Source organism: Heterocephalus glaber, unplaced genomic scaffold, assembly GCF_053883595.1.
Source record: "Heterocephalus glaber isolate CG9 unplaced genomic scaffold, H.glaber_assembly_v1.0 deba00001444, whole genome shotgun sequence".
In the NCBI taxonomy this organism is placed as follows: domain Eukaryota; kingdom Metazoa; phylum Chordata; class Mammalia; order Rodentia; family Bathyergidae; genus Heterocephalus; species Heterocephalus glaber.
Genome location: NW_028258297.1, coordinates 15,194,708 through 15,210,953, shown reverse-complemented (window position 1 = coordinate 15,210,953; position 16,246 = coordinate 15,194,708). Strand labels below are relative to the sequence as shown.

The 16,246-nt window shown below is 35.1% G+C and overlaps 1 protein-coding gene across 47 annotated transcripts in view; it reads right to left on the bottom strand.

The window, feature by feature from the left end:
* The window catches only part of Sox5 (SRY-box transcription factor 5), a 973,116-nt gene that overhangs the window by 93,977 nt on the left and 862,893 nt on the right, over positions 1–16,246 (bottom strand). For 46 of the 47 annotated variants that reach the window (XM_087213447.1, XM_087213465.1, XM_087213460.1 and 43 more), the window contains one exon: positions 9,024–9,109. In XM_087213447.1, coding sequence (XP_087069573.1) covers positions 9,024–9,109 — 86 coding nt within the window. Of the gene's footprint in view, positions 1–9,023; positions 9,110–11,651; positions 11,867–16,246 lie in introns of those variants that run through there. The other variant, XM_021259101.2, reaches the window with a different exon arrangement.

Genomic DNA, 16,246 nt, shown 5'->3' with positions numbered 1-16,246 from the left:
ATGTTATTGTGGGCTCCTTGGAAGACAGACTCCAGTGAACAGCTTGAAACAACTGTTTTCAAGGGTCTCTGAGGACTTTTCCATTTCAAATATACTTGTCATTGGGATAATAGGTTTTTATGCCTTTCTCCAAACTGTTCCACTCTTACACTTCATTATTTTCATAAACTTCAAGCACCACTAAAAAGCTTCAACTTACTCAGTTTTGCCCTCCTCATCATTCTTAGCCCAATAAATTACAAACTATAAATATCTGATGAATAAATAAAATTTCCAAGATTCTTCAGGTCTATACTTTACTTCCACATTAAAGTTTGGAATAAAATGGCTTCCTCAAATAATGACAACTTTCTAAAGTTTTTCAATTTGAGAAATAATTGTGTTACACATAACAAACAAGTGTCACAATGTATAATTCTACCAATATATCTAGAAAATAAATGAATTTCAAACAGTAATACCAGAAAACATTTTATGTTATTTATCTAAAAAGTGTATACTGCGCTAAAAGTACCTATGTCAAAATATTTTAGACTTTTTGGTACCTGGGATCGAACTTGGGACCTTGTGCTTCCGAGGCAGGGGGTGGAACCACTGAGCTAAAACCCAGGCCCTATTTTAGACTTTGTATAGTCTTTATTTTGGTTTAGTTAGAGGCAATGAATAAAAACAAGGTGCTTGCATTACAAAATAGTTTTAATACCAGCTAACAAGACTTATGAACCTGCTAGTAACCCCAAGCATTGATTCTTACCTAGCACATATTTGATAAATGATAATTAATGCTTTATTTGTGCAAAGCACTTTACATGTATTTTGTCATTTAACCCTACTAGTACGATATCATTTATACTCACATTTTACAGTCACGAAAACTGAGGCATGTCTCTCCATGGTAACTTGCCCAAAGTTATATGTATGGGCTAGTAAGGAACAATATCATGATTTAAGGCATCGATTGCTGCAGGTATCACACTTATAACTAATATGGCATTTTACCTCTCAGAAAGTAATAGCATCTCTTAAAATATTAATACAAATATGATGTCTTAATAAAAAGTTTGTGTTAGGCTGTATTATCTTCCTTCTAATTATCCTCCAAGAGACTGAACTTTTTGTATATAATTAATAACGAAGACTGCCATCCTGTGTTTACAAGTACTAAGTAATGCAATTTACACTTTCCAGTTACATGCTTTGACTTAACCATATAAACAATGAAAATATGCATAGATAATATTCAACAGTTTTGTGAGATCAAAAACAACAACAACAAAATAATATTTGTTCTCCCTAAGGGGCATCTGTCATCATTTGCGTTACTGGTCCTATTAAGGTGATAATTTTTACTCCTGTAGAATTTTACTCCCAAAGTGAATCTGTCTTCATAAAATAGTCCTCAACTCAATTAAAAAATACTCTTAACATAAACTAAACCAACAATTTGGCTAATAAGCAAGTTCCTAAGATAAACATAATCTGTGAATGTGAAAAATATTAATTGCTCTCTCTTCTTATACATAGCCAAGATTAGAAAATCAAATAGTTCTGTTTTTCATGATAAAATGAAAAAAACTATACTTTTAAAATTACAATAAATTGGTGTTGTTCCTAGAATTATATCTACTATTGGCCTTGAGCCTAGCAATCCTTTTAAGTATATTAATTATCCCAGAAACATTTGAGTCACTTAAACATGTTTTGATTAAGAGAACACAGTATGGCATCAAGGAGCAGGAATGGAGTCGTGACCAGAAAAATCTAGCACTAATAGTTGAAGTATTTTAGTATAGGCAACAATAGAACCTTGAATATAATTTTAAAGTACACCATATACATGATTGGTCATTACAATGGAAAAATACCTGTACTCATATTTTTGTTATCATCTAAAAAGAGATCATAAAGCTGCTGAAAGCAAGAAAATACAGAAATAGCATGAAAAAAAGACAGTTTGTACTGTCTCCATTGTCCAAATATTAAACATCTCCTGGGAACATAGGGGTGGTAATAACTATGGAAGCAGCCCCTAACAGGTTCTTCCTTAAAGGGGATTCTTGAAAATTGGTAGGCTCTGATTCTAGCCCATATGGGCTTGGAAAAGTCAGAAAAAATGCTGACGGCACTTTTTCAGGCCTATTTGCATTTGTTCTTTAGTATGCAGAATGTCTCTGTATATAATTTAATTGTTGTTGGGGTTTTTGCCTCTATTAATACATATGCAAATCAGTCACTCTTGCAGCTGTACTATATTAATCATATGTGTGCTTCTGTCTGTTTGCCCTGCAGGCTTAGGGTTAAAGGGAGAGGGAGAGAAGGAACTCAAGTCTTTTAACCTGCAAGAAAATTCACTCAAGCAGACAGAAGTCTGACAGCAAACAGCCCACCAGGGTTGTGACTGAAATGCGAAGAAGTTGATCATTTTCACCCTGTATGGAAATTGCTATGATCTAAAGGTAAACTGAGTAGTAGCATATTTGGCAAAGAGAAACATTTAAAAGCATTGCTCCTTATAGATAATTCCTTCCATAACATCTAACAAGATCTAGATTGGTTCTAGATCTTTCCATAAGGTTATTTTAAAAATTATTTTTCTGTGTGTTTCTTTGGTCAGAAACACATGCTCAGGATATGAAGTATTTATCTGTGTCCTGTCATAATTACTGACCTTTTTCAGACTGGAAGGAATCTGATACAAAGATGAACTCAGTTTTTTATCTACATATATCTACCTTGATGTTATTCACTCAGAAGCTTAAGCCATTTCCACTGTGATTTCTATAGACCTTTGACAGCTATGAAAAACAGAATGATTTCAGTTGATATCTTGTATGATTCATTCTCTCAATATGATCACGTCACCTACCATTTTCTTCATTAAAAAAAAATGCACGTTACTGGAGACTATGTGATTTTATTTATGTCAACTTGGAATTTTGAGCCTTTATTCCCAAAATATTATTATTGAAATTTTCAAATTGTTCTAAAATTATTTTTAAAGTTTAATTAATTCAATAAAAATTCATGATTGAATGCTACTTGCTTATTTTGAGTAAAATATGACCATCCCAGAAGAATTTCAATCTTTTTTCCTTCTGCTTATCATTATTAATCACTGGTTGTAGCAGACATTTTTGGCTTCCTATAGGTAGAACAGGTGGCAACCATCTTTTGGGCAAGACAAATACAGTATTTATAAAGTGAGAAGTAAGTGGGTAAATATTTCTCTCTCATTTCAAATCTTAGAAGCCCAGCTAACAAACAGAAATAGGATAGTACAGCACAACTATTACTATTAAAAGACTCATGATGTTCATTAAGTAAAATGCAAATTAACAATGAATATGAGAAATAAATGTTAGATGGAAGGCTGCTGCATTCATTTGATTTTATTAATTAGAAACAGATGATTCACTTAGCTGATTTCATCTAGTCACAAATGTCTAAAATTTAAAAGTGTAGTAACTTTATTTTGTGTAAATGGTGATACTTTTTTAATATGGAAATGAAGCTAGGCTAGTTTTTTTAAATATATAAAGGAATTTCCCTTCTTTAGAAAGAAATGACATGAGAAGAACAAATATCAAAACCATCATTTGCTCTTGCAAGAAAAAACAAGTAGAAGTGGAAAAGGAATTAAAAAAAAAAAGGAAAAGAGGAAGAGAAAAGGAAAAGCCAGTATATGAAGTTTCAAACTGTCTAGTTACTATTTTGATAAATATGTTCCTCCGCTGTTTATAAATAATTAACTTCAGTATAATGGCAAGATGAACATACTGAGCCAAATAAAAGTATTTCCAGTAGTGTGTATTTGTATACATGTCTGTACATACATTAACATAATATGGGAATAATTGGATATTGCAAGCTTGGTCTTTTATTTGAAAATTATAATGAATTTAAAGGAATTAGATAAATTGTAATAAGTTCTAAAATGCATCCCTCATGCAACAGTTTGTAGTTACGGTAAGATAAAGGGAGGAAAGAGCACGAAGGAGAGAGCTACAGATCTCTCATACACTAAGAATATTCCATTGGAGGCAAAAAAGTCTTCAGGGTGTTAAATTAATATAACTTGCTCCAGGAATTAATCATATACTGGTTTATTATAATAATTAATTTAAAAATTATTATGCCCACAAGCTCATGACAGTTTCTTTCATTTTACAAATATGTAATGAGCACTTGCTATTTGTGAGGCTTTCTTCTGAATATATGAGATGCATTAATGAACAACAAAAATGACAACCCTTGCCCTGGTGGAGCAGTACATTTGAATTAGACAATATATACAGAATATAAAAAGTAAGTTATACAGTATGTTTGACGATGGCTACTGCTGTACAAGAAATTTAAAATAGGCTGGCAAGGAAGTGTGGTATCTCTAGGAGAGTTATTTCATGATTTAAATAGCTGGGTTAGGTAGGTCTCAGAATGATGACATCAAGGAAAATACTTGAATGAAATGAGTTAGCTGTTCGGGCAGGGTGGGGGAGCCTTTCATGTAAAAGGAACAAGTGGTTTGAAAGTCTAAGGAAAGAGCATTTCTTGGTAAGTCAGGAGACAGAAGAGCCCAGTGTAGTCACAGCAGACTCAGTAAAGTAATGTGATACAAAATAGTTATAAAAATAAGTTGTTGTAAATACTACAGTGTCAAACATGCTATTAGGCACAGCGTGCTTCCATAAGATTCCTTTATTAAATAAGAATACTTCATTATAAAATTTCAGTATTATCTTACTGAATTGAATTTATATTACTGTTTTTCTTTATCCATGAGCTAATAACCCCTTTGATTTTTGAATTTCTGCTCTTTTCTTTTTAAAATGATGAAGATTAACTTACATAGGAAACTAATCATTAATAATGAGTTTAATTTCATCATTACAGAAGGCTATTTAAGAAAATTGATGCATAATTTATTGAAAGTGTAATGCTAAGAATCATTCTTCATCCTTTCATTTAACATATATTTATTGAATCCATAAAATATTACAAGCACTTGGTTAAGTGCAATTGATAGGAAGCCACAATTTCATGGATTTTGCTACCTTGGAGAAACCAGAAAGTAGGGTTTAAAACATATTCTACAAGTGCTGTGAGAATGGAAATATGATGTGCTCTTGGAGTGCAGGCTCTAAACCAGACTTGGATCATTAAAATCTCTGAAAAAAGGGATATTTTTACATGAAACCTTAGACATTAGCAGAAGCTGGCTTGGTAAAGATGGTAATGGTGTTTGGGGAGAGGAAACACTACTTGCAAAGATTCAAGAGTGGAGAAAGAACTTGCAAACCCTAGAGTCAGGTCAGGTGCTTAAGCAGAAGGAAGACATGACCATATTTTTTTTTAAATCAAAAGGCTCATTCTAACATATAGTAGGGAATGTACTAAAGGGGTCAAGAACAAGAAAGAAAGGTCCATTCAGGGACTGCTGTGGTGAATTAAGAAAGTAATAAGGGTATCTTGGCCTGGAAGAGTGACAGTTATCTTTGAAATAAATGGATCCCCCAAATATTTTAGTAGGTGAGATGAACAGACAGTGAATGAATAAGTATGGAGGAGGAGGCAGGGAACGGAAGTTAAGGGTAGAGCCCCAGTTTCTAGGTTGAGAAACAGATGGAATGAAGCCTTCAGGAAGACCACACAATGAACAGGTCTGAGGGTAGGGAAGACCATGAGTACTGTGTTTACATGGTCCATAAACATGTGGATCAAGGGGCTGGGGATTTAGCTCAGTGATTCCACTGCCTGCCTTGTAAGTGCAAGGACCTGAGTTTGATCTCTGGTACCAAAAAAAAAAAAAAGTTTTTCTAAAAACATGTGGATCAAAAGCTCAGGACAGACTTAAAGGTATAAGAGAAAATAATAGATTTGTTATAAAAGAAATAGTGTTTGACATAACATGTAAATTTGTATTATTTATATATTATCCATTTTTCTCTAAAAAGTAAAAATAAGTCTCTGTTTAATATATTTTAAATGTTCTTAAGAGTGCACAATAAGGTGAAATTTTATTTGAAGTATTTTTGATTATAAAGTAAGGATTTTCAGGGACAAAATAATAGTTTAGTAATAAACAGTAGTTTTATTTAAAGTATGCCATTTTGTTTGTTTTTTAAAATAATTGCACTTGTTTCTATTCTCTCAGAATAAAAATAATTCTATCAAAGAATTTTATCAGGATAAAAATTCTGATTTTACTTATGGCATCATTTAAGTATGAAGAATCATATGCAAATGGTTATTTACAAAATACAAATGGTATGTAAACAAAGTCAACCTTGAATGGGAATGTATCTGTAGTGCTATTTGCTACATCTAGGTGTTCAAAAAGAAATGCTTGCCTTAATATATATCAGTAAAGAGGCATGAAATGGAAAATTCAGAGTTTGAAGTAGACAGCTGTCCTTATAATTCCTGCTGTGCCTTTTAATATTGCAAAGCACATAAAATATTTGTATTAGTACCAATTAATCAGCATTATCATTATAATTTGATTAGCCAGTTACTGAGTTAGCAAATGTCAAAAAGAGGAACCATGTCTCCAAAGTTTAAAATAAAATTTCCTGTACTAGGAAAAGCAGATATAACTGTTAAAAAAACCCATGAAAATTGGACTCTCCGCTCAAGCTTCTTCCTTTGTCAAAGGGAGATAATACCACATAATGCAAAGTGTTATGATAAGAATTAAATGAGGTCATCCTCCTAAAACCCTTACCAGAGAACCTAGCATAAAAATATATTCCATAGACCCTGGCCAGCAGTAGCTAGTAATATTAGTTGTTATAGCATTATTCTGTATACAAATTCAACTCATTGTGTTTAGACCCAAGGAGAAGGAAACAACATTGTGTTTTTGTTTAAAATATATAACCTCTCTACCAGTAAATAAGTCTTCCTTCAGATCATCACTTTTTCTTTGCCAGGGTTCATATTAATTATCCCCCACCATGATGGTCTTCCTGATGTTACCCCAACTCATCATTTTTATTGTTGCCTTAGCAACACTTCTGGTTTCACCACTCCTTAGGAAAAACAAGAAGAAATTAAAGTGTAACAGAAAACAAAAACAAGTAAACAAGCCAACAACAACAAATTCTTTAATGATTCTAAAGAAAGGTATCAGCAACTGGTGCCAGGCAGCATCAGTACCACCATCTTTCCATATTAAAAGCTGGCTAAACTGGCCCTCCCTCCAGCAGTACTCATGTTACCTATTATTTCCATCTCATCCTTCCTGGTCTACCTTCCTACCCCACAGTGGCAAGGAAGGTGAAGAGAGAAAAGACTGGTTTTAATGCTCTATGGAGGGCTCAGGTTCTTGAAGAAAGGTGCTCTTCCCTCTCTACTCCAGTGAGGAGGCAAAATCCATAAAAATGAGAAGTCAGAGAAAGGAGACACTTACATGTTTTCCCACAATTCATTGTTTGCTAAGCTGAAAATCTAAGACCTCACCTACTAGGTGAGATAATCCTTAAGAAAACTTGGCAGCATAAAGTTTGGGGTTGGGAGGAGTATGTAACTACAGACACAGTCACAGACACAGTCCTGTCTGTGTTCTCTTTGGAGTTTTCTAGAACTAGGGATAGGTTGGCGAAGAAGGGTGGAGGTTTACTGCAGGCTGGGACCAAGACTATAGTGTAATATCACCAGAGCTCCCAGAGGACCCAGAAGTGGACCTGGACAGAGGATCTCAAGATTCTCCACAAAGTAGCACTGAGGATGAAGGAAGAGGCAGGCATCCTGCTACTCAAGCAGCTGTTGGACAACTGTGGTGTTATATCAAATGCAAGGGGGTTTGGGAGCACAAATCAACAGCTCTGCCTGCCTCTTTATTAGAAGATCAGGAAAAGTGGACTCATATTCAAGAAAACTACACATACACACTCTCCACAGGGTCTTAATGGTGGAGCTTCCTTCCACAACCCATACCTGCACAGGCTCTAATTTGGAGTTGAAGAAGGAAAAGAGTAAGCCACACCCTTCCTCACTTCTGGTCTTTAGAGCTGGCATTTTTGCCTAGTGAGGGAAAAGAAGGCAGTGAGATGTAAATTGGATAGGAGACTGAAGATTTCAGCAGGACTGAATCTTAATATCTAAATGGGACTAGGAAGAGATGGAGAGTCTACTCAATATATTATTAGGGGATGGAAAATGAGTATCTAATAGAATATAATTAAAAGCAGAGTTTGGAGAAAATTTAAACTGTCTCCTACAGTCTAGTCCACTGAGATGAAACTTCTCAAAAACAGGTTAAGATTGGAGAATACTTTGTTGAAGGGTTAAGGTAAGACTTCACGATTAGCTATGGTAGTCAGCTTTTCTCTGGCATATCTGGGTAGGCCTGTGAAGAAAATAGTTCATATGCTGTTTAAAAGCAAGAGGAAAGTAATGGCATCATTTGCAGCTCTTGGAGTAATAGGTATCATTTGCACTCAGGCAGCACGGTAGTTTATATACCGACTATCCCGAGCATCTGTCAGGAAGGAAGGTGTCATTTCAACCAGTCGATTCTTGTATGGTATAAATTTGATACAATTGTCATTTTTATATTTCCTATTATCTTATAAAAATTAATTTTAAAATGCCATTTTTGGTCATCCTGTATTTAAAGAATTGGACTGGGAAGTGGTTAAATATAATTTCTATTAAGTTGCCTTGACCCATAAGTGTTTGTATTTCTTTCACAGTTTTTTCTTGTTCTTTTTACCTTGATACGGATCATTCTGTGACAAAATTATGGCATATAAAAATCATAGAAAAACTACAGCACACCCTTAAATCATACTAGGCAATAAAAAACTCAAGAAGCTATCTTTAGTACCGAAAACAGGATTAAAATGAAAAGAATCAACATCTCAACTTTTGGTTGAGGATCAGTATAAATAAATTTAAAAACAAAAGAGTGTTACACAAATACCACTAGTCAGTTGTATTTTGCTTCAACATGGTAATAGCAGTTATAGCAGTTGTCCATATTTACTTAACCTTTGTCTCCTCTGCATTGTTTCCTGACTTACCTGCAGTTGGAGAGGGCCTAAGCCTGGTGTTGCTGCAGCAGCAGCTGCCATGGTAGTTGGGATCAGCTGAACAGGGTAAGGGTCACCTAAGTAAGAGAATAATAGAGGCGTCAGCACCTTTTATCTACTCTCCACCTGCAAATTAAACTCATGCATTCACTCCTTCCAAAAGCCTTCTTTTGTGTGCCTTGCTGAGGCCTAATGAAAAGCTCTATTGTGCAGCCTTTTACTAACACTCTTTTCACAATTCTGGCTGAGAGAGGAATGTGAATAAAAGGCACAAGCAATTAAGGCGGAAACCTCATCCTTTTTTTCATGATGTATTTAGGAAAATGGAGGGAAAAGTGCACATTGATCAGAAGGCCATACTTTATAACACACACACACACACACACACACACACACACATGGGCGCGTGCATACCTGACAATCTTGATATAAGCACAGCAAATTCTTGGCAAATGTACAGTGTTATTATAAAAGGAACTTAACTAAACTTACTTTTAACAAGCTAAGCACCAAAGAGTTCTGCCAAGTAGCTTATCTTTTGAATGATACGTTATTGGTTTGATTCAAATAACCTTTATAGTATTTTGAGGACAACTTCATAGTAAAGAAAACATTTTATGTGCTTTTTAGGTTGTATAAAATATTGGTATCCTTTTATTCCTGAGATAAATGTTTCCGAAGTATGCTATGAAGACAACAGAAGGTACCTTTCTCCTTATCTAAAAATCATTAATTAAAACTTAATTATGTTTTATTACATGATCAATAAAATATAGAGATCCACAGAGACTATTCTTCATATTTTTTATGCAAATCAAGCCTTTTTATTCAGTAAAGAGGTACACGTTTTGCTCAGATCCTAATGCTGATGGTATAACTTAACAATATGTATATTACTCATTTGAAATGACCTTAGCAATTAATAGTAATAACTATTTTTATAATGCATTAAATATTTTTAAAATACTGTTATGAAAAAATTGCTGAATGTTACATGCATAAAAATGTAACATTAAGTCTGTTAATAGATTCATTTAAGAATTTTACTAAGTACCTGCTATGTGTTAAGCACTGATCTTGGAACTAAGGATTGAACTTTGGAAAAAGATTAACACACAAATGCCGATTTACTGGACATGTAATGCAGCTTAAGCTTTGGGCTTCTGAAAACAACTCTTAGCAGTATGTTCATAGGATTATATATATTTATATTTGTCAGTTTTCTTAATTTTATACTTTATTGGGATTTGTTATAAATGAATATTTACTTCTCTATCTGGGTGTGTTTGTGGGTATATGTTTCATAATTTTATTTAAAGAGGTTCTCTGAAAATATATTTTAAGTTTCAAAACACCTTGATCTAGCTCACAGTTGATGGGGAAAGAAGATAATCAAATATTTAGTCAAAAACATGGCACCATTTAGATCGGAAAGCATACATTATTACGGACTTTATGTGGAGACCCAAATCTGGCCTACAAGGTTAATGATGCCTCAGGAAAAAGTCATGTGTAAGTTGAAACTTGAATTAGGTGAAAGCTAAATAGGCAAAGAAAGGAAGAAAGAGTTCTCCACATGGAGAAACAATTTTCATGAAGATTCAGAGTCAAAAGGAAGATTTATATCAGACCATGTTCCCAGTTTGCTCAAGTACAGAGAGCAGGTTGGGAAGTAGAGATGAGCAGGACTGGGGTGGGAAGGGAATTAGTTACGTGGCTGTGTGCAATTATATGAACAAAATTAAAGAGCATAAGCCTTATCCTATAGCATAAAGGAAATCACAAATGTGGAAGAAGGCTTGCTTGAGTAAGATCTCTCGAGTTGGAGGTTGGGACGCTAATCAACCGTGAACAGATTCGGAAATCTGTATGAAGGTTAACAACAGGCTGGCTTAGGGTGGTGACGTGGGATGGGGAGTGTTGGGGAATCTGAGTAACACTGAATGGGAAGAACTGAGAAAACTTAGTGGCTCTTAGGAGAGCAAGAAAAGATTCCAGGGTGACTTCTAGGGTTACCACTTTAAATGACTGAAGACTGATACTCTCTCTTGGATTTATAAATATGGGTGAGAAAGAAGCAAGATGCCAGGTTCTGCTTGAGGGTGAAGGGAGTCACGGGGGAAGGAATAAAGAAATCTGTTTTAGCTACATTAAATTTGAAAGTACTTTAGATGCCCAAATTGAGGTGTTCATTAGACACCCGATAACATGTTAAGATTTTTCAGGAGAAGCCTACTTTGGAGAGTGGTTAGCATATATCTGAAATTCAAAGCTATAAAGCCAATGAAGCCATTTAGGAGTTAAATGTAGATTAAAAATGTGGTCCAAGGGTTGGGTTGTGGATTAACATTTGCAGTCAGAGATTTACCTAGCAGAAAAGCTTGAAAAGAAAGGTAAATACTATATCCAAGTGATCACACAGGAAAAGAATTTGAGAGAGAGAGAGATCATTTTTTTTAAATGCTGGGTTTAGTAAAGGGAAGGACATTGGTAACTTCAACAAGGAGGAGAGTATGAGGAAGCCTAGTTGGAGTGTGGTCTGAGAGGATGACAGACAGAAAGAGACTGGAGGCAAAGACTCCAGCAAAATTCTTGATGAACCATATTGGCCTCACTTACCTTACCTAGGAATTGCTGGAAATGTGGAATTTCAGAGTCAACTCTAAATCTACTGTAACAGACAGCCTTTCATATAAACCTGTAGGAACCAGCCTATGAGCTCAAACCTGACCGGGGCGACGAGGATGAAAAGTAGAGACACAGAATCAGGTTAAAATGTGGAGCGACAGCGGGTTCTTGTCTTCCTTTAACGGAGAGCCCCAACTGAGTGGTGCACCTTAGCTTTATTCACTCAGACACGGCCACAATTAGAGTTACACAGGACTCATCTGTCTCCTACCTCCCTGGTACTTGTCGGGGTAAACAACAGGATCTCAGCTGTTTTTACTTTTCCCTGCAGCGTGTCAACATGCTTGCATGCCGTCTTTCTTCTTAGGGCTCACCAAGGGGGCCAATTAGGCCTCAATCTTCCTATCTGGTCTCCCACATAAACCCAATGATGCCTCCTTACTGGTATTATGTCCCATGTAACTTCTCTTTGAATGTGGGCTGGATCTAGTATCTGCCTTCCAATGCACAGAATAAAGCAGATCTGATGAGATTTTGCTTTTGAGATTAGGTTACAAAAAGACTATGGCTCTGATTGTCTGTTCCTCACTCCCCTACTGGACCAAGCAGCTAGGTTATAAGTTGCTCTCTGGAGAGGCCCACAAAACACAACCAAGGAAAGACACTGGGCCTGCTAACAGCCAAGAGAGGAGGGTTGGAAGTGGGTGCTCCCAGGCCAAGCCTGGAGATGGCTGAAATGGAGGCCAACACCTTGTGGCAGCTATGTGAAAGAGCCTGTGTCAGAGGTACCCAGCATGGCTATGTCCCAATGAATGTTTATTTTTTTATGCCACTGAGGTTCAGGGTATTTATTAGGCCAGGAAGCATGTAACTTCTGAATGAGAATTTAAATTTTAACAAGATTCTCAGATGACTTGCATGTACCTTAGCATTTGAGCAATGCTGGAACATACAACTCCAAAGCAATCGGTAGTGAAAGATGGGTGATCAATAAAACTTAAAAAAGTATATATGTGAAAAAAATCATGGCATCCAAATTTGTAGAGAAAGACACAGTAAGCAGGAAAAGGAAAAGAAAAACATGATACAGGAGAGAGAGGGAAGAAATTATGTTACACAACAGGGCTTTGTTTACTATTTTGGTGTTTTTAATTAATCTGTAAAGCTATCGTATAAAGGAAAGTTTTAATCTTTAAAAGCTAAATTTGTATTTATGCAAATTAGATTAAATACTACATATTATTATATGATTATTAGAATCGACTAAATGCTTAAAATGATTTGTATTCATTTGTATTCTTCATTTAATGAACATAATCTTAAAAATTAAAGCAAAAATGTAGAGGCTGTGGTGCCCTTCACAGTAATAACTCATTTTATATAACTCACTTTCCCAGTTGTAAATTAATCAGTTAATAAGCACTCATAACATATACCACATGACTAGAACTCTGCTAGGTTCTATGGGAGACCAAAACCATATAACAAAGAAATTCTTCATCTTTATTCACTGCATGTCTACTTTTGTTGATTAAGTGCTTATTTGTGTTGTACTGACCATCAGTGAGGGTTCAGGAGGTAAGGGAGAAAGATTTTTATGCTTTAATCTTTAGAAAATAGTTAAAGGTAACAATAAGAATGGGCTTGGCCTTGAAGATTTTCAGGTAGAGGCCAGAAGAGAGATTCAAGGTGATACAAAATGTATCAAAGTATGAATCATTCTGCAGGAATAAAGACAGAAATATTTTAGCAGATGATAGAATAAAGAGAGAAGAGAGATGGAAGGCAGACAGTTGGGAAAGTTTTCATACTCTACGTTTTGAGTCTATCTGAATGTGAAAAGGCAATAATGAGTAATGGTGAGTGGGCTGGGGTTGTAGCACAATGGTAGAGAACTTGCCTGAGTCCAGTCCTAGGTTTAATCCCCAGTGCATCGAGAAAAAAAGAGACAGAGAGAGAGAGAGAGAGAGAGAGGGAGAGAGAGAGGGAGAGGGAGAGAAGGAAAGGGAGGGAGAGAGAGAGAGAGAGAGAGAGAAAGAGTCTAAATAATAGGCCGTCTTAAAGATGACTTGTATGTCTATGCTAGGAACAAAGGACTTACTCCTAAATTTGGATCAGTGACAAACACTTGTGAAAGGGTTTTGGACATTTTTGTATTACTAGGATCTAATTGTTAATAATATTACATATACATTTATAGCTCATCAATGAATACCTAGGTACTTCATAATATGGAACAAATATATTAAAATGTTTTAATTTCCTAAATTTATGAATATATATTAAATAAATCAATATAATGATCATTTCTTTGGATATATACTTGTATGGGAATAACTATTATGTCCTCCTTATGTCATACTGTACATGTATGTACATATGAGGAACGTTTATATGAGGTAAATAATTTTACAGGTGTGTTATGTGTTCAACTAGTCCACTCCCTTGAATATATATGCTATGGATACATATAAGTCCCAACCCCTAGTAACTCAAAATGTGACCATATTTGGAGACAGGCCTTTCACTATGTAAACAGGTAAAATGAGGTCATATGGGGTCCTTAGTCCAATACAACTGCTGTTCATATAAGCAGAATAGACTAGGGCACAAGCAACACAGATTCTAGGAAAACCAGAATGTAACCTTCTACAGGTCAGAGAGAGAGGACTCATAAGAAACCACCCTGCCAATCCTTGATCTCACATTTCTAGCTTCCAGAACTGTGAGAAAAATATCTGTTGGAGCCACTGAGTCTGTGATATTTTTTACAGCAGCCCCAACAAACTCATATAGTTGCCATGTACAACTATAAATCTATGTATCTGATGTTTATGTGAATCAGAGACAACAAAAGACTGGCACCAGGAATTAGAAAGACTACAGCAACTATTACCTATCTCTAATCATATATGTTTTCCAAAATATAAATGTATAGTCACAAACAAAATGTCAACAAATATAAAAAGGCTTATGTCTAAGGAGCCACATGATCTCCATCCAACATACAAACACATATAGCCTAAAGCCTGTCTACCTCATCACTAATCTTTCAGACCCAAAATATTCAGAAATCTGCCCCAAGTTCTGAAGTAAATTTTTTTTAAATCCTGAAAATTTTCAATCTAATTAAGGAAATATGAAATATATTTCATGAACAATTCATTCTAAAGTGAACACAAAATCTGTTAAGACTTCATAAAGAAGGTCAGAGTAGTTTTTGATGGCAAAGGAAAAATTCAGAAGCTTCTGGAAAAAAAAGATATTTTATTGAAATAAATCCTGTCATTTATTCATGCCATCCTTCAATTAACTGTTCTAAGAAAATATTACAACAGGTTTACTTTGTAAATAACTCATGAGGTACTGAGTTAGTAAAAATCAGATAATGGAAAATTCTGACTTTTAAAGTTCAATCCTGTAAGTTATTCAAATTGACTTTCAACTATTCAAAGTAATTTCTTTTTACTTCTCCCTAGGTTTTAACCATTTGAACAGTTTTTCCCTAAGCCTTTCCAAATTAATTAGCTGCTTACTTCAAGGGCAAGCATGGAAAATTCTAGTTCAAAACTAAAATTTTTCAAAAATTAAAAAAAAATAAACTAAGGGATGTCAACTGTTCTCAGAACACAAATGAACAGAGTATATGTGGATACAGATGATATAGCTAATAGCAGCCCCTCCAAAAGCATGTTAATTGAATCAATATCATAGCAATGAATATTTAGATATTATCTTCAATCATGTTATAAAGGATTGCTTTGTATACTGTATAACTCAGGGCAAGTAAAACAATTTTCCCACAGGGTTATTTACCCTGAGACAATCTGTGAAAACCAGGTATGGTCTTAACCAGAGTCAAAGACTCACACCCTACCATGCACTGAACTAAAACAATTCTGGAAAGTTTTATAGCATTAACTTTACTGAAATATATTTATTCCTTTATCAGCCTTTCATGTTTGTTTTGTTTTTGTTTCTTTGACAAAACCAGACTGCCTTCTCTAGGTGTAGGGAAATACAAAAACTAAAACCTACACACATTCACACACACTCCCTGCCCTGAAGGAGTTTCCAATCAAATGTAGGAGATAACCAAGGAAATCAACATAAAGATACTAAGAGCAAAGTAGAAAAGCATAGAAGGTATTGTGGAAACATCAAGGAAAGATCAACTCAGAAAGAGACTAGATAGTCAAGGAAGATTATTTGTTAATGTCACTAAAAGGTGGCCACTTCCTGCAACCTTTTTTCCTGTCTTTTTACAGTAAGCTCTGGTTGCTTAGTGGAGACTTGTTAATCATCTTCTCAGGTGAGCCCTTCCACCACCCTACATTTACCACTGATTTCCAGGTAGAGTGAGCTCTGTAGGAGTCTAGGGAAAAATGAACTTTCCAGGGACACTGAATGAAAGTTTGGAAAGAAACTGCTCTCCTTCATTTCAAGTTGCTTTCTTTCATCTCATGGGGAAAATGATTTGGATGCCTTCTGCTTAGAAGCAGCTCCCTGATGTTCATGGGGCAGTGCTAACAGTAGCCATTATCCTGCACTAGTCCTTTATATTCATAGGTACTTACAGTTCTCTT